General features: G+C 34.8%; 1 protein-coding gene across 3 annotated transcripts in view; it reads right to left on the bottom strand.

Moving 5' to 3' along the window:
• Positions 1–3,714, bottom strand: part of hmg20a (high mobility group 20A) — an 11,425-nt gene extending 7,711 nt beyond the window's left edge. For all 3 annotated transcript variants that reach the window (XM_016466768.1, XM_016466770.1, XM_016466769.1), the window contains exons 1-5: positions 3,448–3,714; positions 2,327–2,402; positions 2,033–2,242; positions 998–1,130; positions 689–726 (exon numbers count right to left, since the gene is read on the bottom strand). In XM_016466768.1, the coding sequence (XP_016322254.1) occupies positions 689–726; positions 998–1,130; positions 2,033–2,242; positions 2,327–2,392 (447 nt within the window). In that variant the 5' untranslated portion in view covers positions 2,393–2,402; positions 3,448–3,714. The remainder of the gene's footprint in view (positions 1–688; positions 727–997; positions 1,131–2,032; positions 2,243–2,326; positions 2,403–3,447) is intronic.
• Between the last annotated feature and the right edge of the window lie 584 nt (positions 3,715–4,298).

Here is a 4,298-nt window from a genome sequence, read left to right as displayed (position 1 = left end):
TGAACCATGGTTTTACTAAAGTGACCATAGTTCAACTGTAGTATTTGTAGATTTGAATCATGTGTAAACAAAAACACATTTGAACCATGTGTAAACAAAAATATAACCTAATAAATTACAATTAAGGCGTATTGAATGTTAAAATGTGTTTTAAACATAGTTAAGTGGTTATCATTACCCATTTTACTCTTAGTAATTTAATCATTTAATAAATTTCATCATTTAAAAGTTTAGTTCAGAAGTATCGTATCGGTATCGATATCGACGATACTGCCTTGAAAAATATCGGTATCGTATCGAAAACAAAATAAGTGGTATCGCCCATCCCTAGCGAAAGGTTTATGCGCATAGTCCAAGTCTTCTTCTCCGTTTTTAGTGTATCTCTGTGGCAGAATTACAGCGCCACATACTGGTCTGGCATGTATAATACATAGTTTTGTGTCGGTCTTGAGACGAGGGGAAAAAAAGATCAGATAGGGAAAGCTCCGGCTTCGTGTGGACGTAGCCTAAAGATTTAAGATTTTAACTCTTTAGTTTCATTTTTCATTATTTTCATTCACAAGTCTTTATTTTCATTTTTCCATAACATGTCCAGACTTGAAAACCAAAATGATCTGTTAATTCCAGGTTTTCTATGACCTGAAAATAAAGCGCAGATTCTGTGGGGGCCTCGGCATTGATATTTTACCTCATGAAGCGATTCACCAGGCGCCTGCCTTCCAGCATCTGATAAAGAGTGCGAGAGAGGAATTTTAGATGAGACACGTGATTTGTGATGCTGCACATTTTGTCAGTCTCTTCATTTCTATGTTTGCTTTACTGTGTAGCAGCACCCTCTGTGAAACCTCACTGGTCCAAAATCCTGCTCCGCATTGCTTTATAGTAACCATCAAATGTGTTCTGATTGCCTGTGACTGCCACTCTTTTCTACAGCTTTGTCTAAATTCACCTGCCAATAGTTATTTTGGACTGTGCCTTAGATTGCCTGTGTTCGCACCTCCTCTGTGTCTCTTTCCTTTTTGTTTCTCTTGCACCTTCCTACTGAAGTGTTTATAGGCTTCAGTCTTCTGATACTGCTCCAGTTCTCTCATGTAGCGCTCCTTATCTTTGTCCGCTTCATCCAGATACCGCTGAGACAGAGAGCGATGTTAATCTCTATAGAGGTTTTAAACTTTATTTTTAAACCTTATACACTGGCAGTGTAGATATTTTGATGTTTTTGAAAAAAGTCTCTTCTGCTCACCAGGTCTTCATTTATTTGATCAAAAATACAGTAAAATATTATTGCAATGTAAAAGAACTGCTTTCTATTTGAATATATTTAAAAATGTAATTTATTCCTGTGATGTAAAGCTGATTTTTCAGCATCATTACTCCAGTCTTCAGTGTCACATGATCCTTCAGAAATCATTCTAATATGCTGTTTTGCTGCTCAAGAAACATTATCAATGTTGAAAACAGTTTTAGCTGTGCTTTGCGGAAATGGTGACAGACTACCAATTCAAGTTTGGGGTAAATAAATTATTTTAAAAAATAATCATATTTTTATTCAGCATAGACAAATTCAACTGACCAACAAGGACATTAAAGACATTTTTAATTTTACAAAAGATTTCGATTTTTAAATCAATTCCGTTATTAAAAAAAAAAAAAAAAAGAAAGAAAAGAAATGACCATGGTTATCATAAAAACATTAAGCAGCACAACTGTTTTCAACATTGATATTAAGAAATGTTTCTTGAGCAGCAAATATTAGAATGATTTCTGAAGGATCATGTGACACTGAAGACTGGAGTAATGATGCTGAAAAATCAGCTTTGCATCACAGGAATAAATTACATTTTAAAATATTTTACAATAGAAAACAGTTATTTTAAATTGTAATAATACACAATAATACAGTTTTTACTGTATTTTTGACAAATAACTGCAGCTTTGGTTAGCATAAAACACTCAAAAACATGAAAAAACCCCCATTAATTATTCCAAATGTTTGACCATTAGTGTATGTATTCCACGTGTGTATCCTGACCTGTTTCTCTTCCGGAGGCAGTTTGCTCCACTCATTCCCGAGCATCCTGGTGATCTCTGGGAAAGGCATGTCTGGTCTTTCCGCCCTCAGCTGCTCGCGGCGCTCGTTCATGAAGCGCACATATCCTGTTAACGGGGCTTTGGGGGCATTACTGTCCTTCAGTGGCTTCTTCCTCCTCCTGGCTTTGGTCCAGCTGCTCCTGCGAGGTTTCTGTCATAAACACCATTCACATTAACAACGCTCCACCTGTGCAAAGACAGCACGGGCTCAACGATCATCACATGATCTGCTCACCTCCTCTCCGTTACGCTGGCTGCTGTTGTCCGTGTTGGCCCCTGGTGACCCGCTCTGCTCCTCCATGACCTCCGACCTTTCGTTTCACATAGAGCAGTGATGTAAAAAGAAAACATGACTCGACATTTAAAACTAATTCAGAGCTAACATAATAACACAATATATGCACATGCACAACATTTTATTATAATTATGTTAATTGATTACATGCATTTAAAGTATTATACTCACTAACAGAGTGCAACTTAAACATATACATGGTTAAACATAAACATACATAAAATGTAAATAAAATATAAAAATGTAATTAAATTAATAAAAAATAAACATAAAATGTGTTTATATATATATATATATATATGTGCATTCTGTTACATAATTAAACATCTACATATATAAAACATAAATAAAATATTAAAATGAAATTTTGCATTTAAAATTCATAAAAAATAAACATGATATGTTATGTGTCACAAAATGTGTTAATATAAATATATAAACGTCTTTATAATTATATAAAATAATAATGAATATACATATCATACACACACACACATATATTTATAAATATTATACATGAATTAGTTTTCAATCTTATACTCATTAACATGCTTAAACATATACATATATCAAATACAAATAAATATATACAACAATATATAAGATAAATAAGATGACAGTGACTTTATATATATAGTGGCTTTATATATTAATTATATTTAAATAATGTATGTGTATGTACACACACACACACACACACACACACACACACACACACACACACACACACGTTTTAGAGTGTCATTTATGTTACTAAAATTTAAGTTTACTCAAATTAACATGGTATTGCAATAGTTTTATGAATAAAGTACCATTAATACCATGTTTTTTGGACATGTACTATGATAATATCTTAAATAATTTTTATAATTAAATAATTATTTTAAGTACTATTGTAAATTGATATAAAAATAATTTAGTCTCATGGTATTACCATACCATCATTATACTATAGTACAGGCACGGTACTTTCTATAAGATTGACAAGAAGACTGTAAAGACTCATAATCTAAGAGATGCATTCCAGTGATGCAAAGCCTGCCAGACATCAATCATCTCACCTGTAGTTTGATCTGAGGCTGGAATCGGGTGTAAAATAGCGTCTTTAATGTGTTTTTCGCGCGTTTTTTTCAGGAATTTTAGAGAGGAAAAATATTCCGACTCAAAACAATGCAGGGAGCCGGCCGACGTCATCACGCGGCGACAGGAAGCAAGACGGCTCCGTCACGCGCTCTCAGCCCTGCCAGATCCCTGATCCCTCCTCATCTTCATCACAACCTTCATCCTACTCATCATCATCCTCTCCGCCTCAGTGAAAGCGCTTTATCGCGGGCGCCTCCTCTGAAACGATGGAGCGCCGCTGGAGTTTAAACGGGTTTGGCGAGATTAACGGAGTGTTGCTGCCCTCCGCTGGACACCGGCTGCAAGTGGCTGTTCAAATTCCATTATAAAAAGTAGACACGAGTACTAACCATAGACTGTATAAAAACAGGTACTAACGCACAACAACGTGGTGAGAATAAAAAATAATTCCATCATTCGAACATGTAATATACATTATTATTTCACATACTGTCTACGCAATTTTGCTGCCAATTTTATGACGCTTTTTCAAAACACTTTTCTCTTTAATACTTTTACTTCGTGAAATTATTAATATTGTATATATTTCCTGTTTCTTGTCATATGGTGTAATGCAAAAAGTAAAAAACAACAACAATAACTGATTTGTCTTGCCATCTTCCCTTTACCATGTGACTATTATTAGTTCACATACTTAGGCAATGCAAAAAGTGAAAAACCAACTGATTCGTCTTTCTGCCTTCTTCGATTTACCACGTGACTATGAACAAAATCAGATCTCGCCAATCAGAAACAACTCTGCTGCCAGTATGCCCCTCCCACGTTGTAA

Source organism: Sinocyclocheilus anshuiensis, unplaced genomic scaffold (genome assembly GCF_001515605.1).
Source record: "Sinocyclocheilus anshuiensis isolate Anshui unplaced genomic scaffold, SAMN03320099.WGS_v1.1 scaffold68, whole genome shotgun sequence".
Taxonomy (NCBI): Eukaryota; Metazoa; Chordata; class Actinopteri; order Cypriniformes; family Cyprinidae; genus Sinocyclocheilus; species Sinocyclocheilus anshuiensis.
The sequence above is the reverse complement of the archived record's forward strand: the minus strand, read 5'-3'. Positions and strand labels throughout refer to the sequence as shown.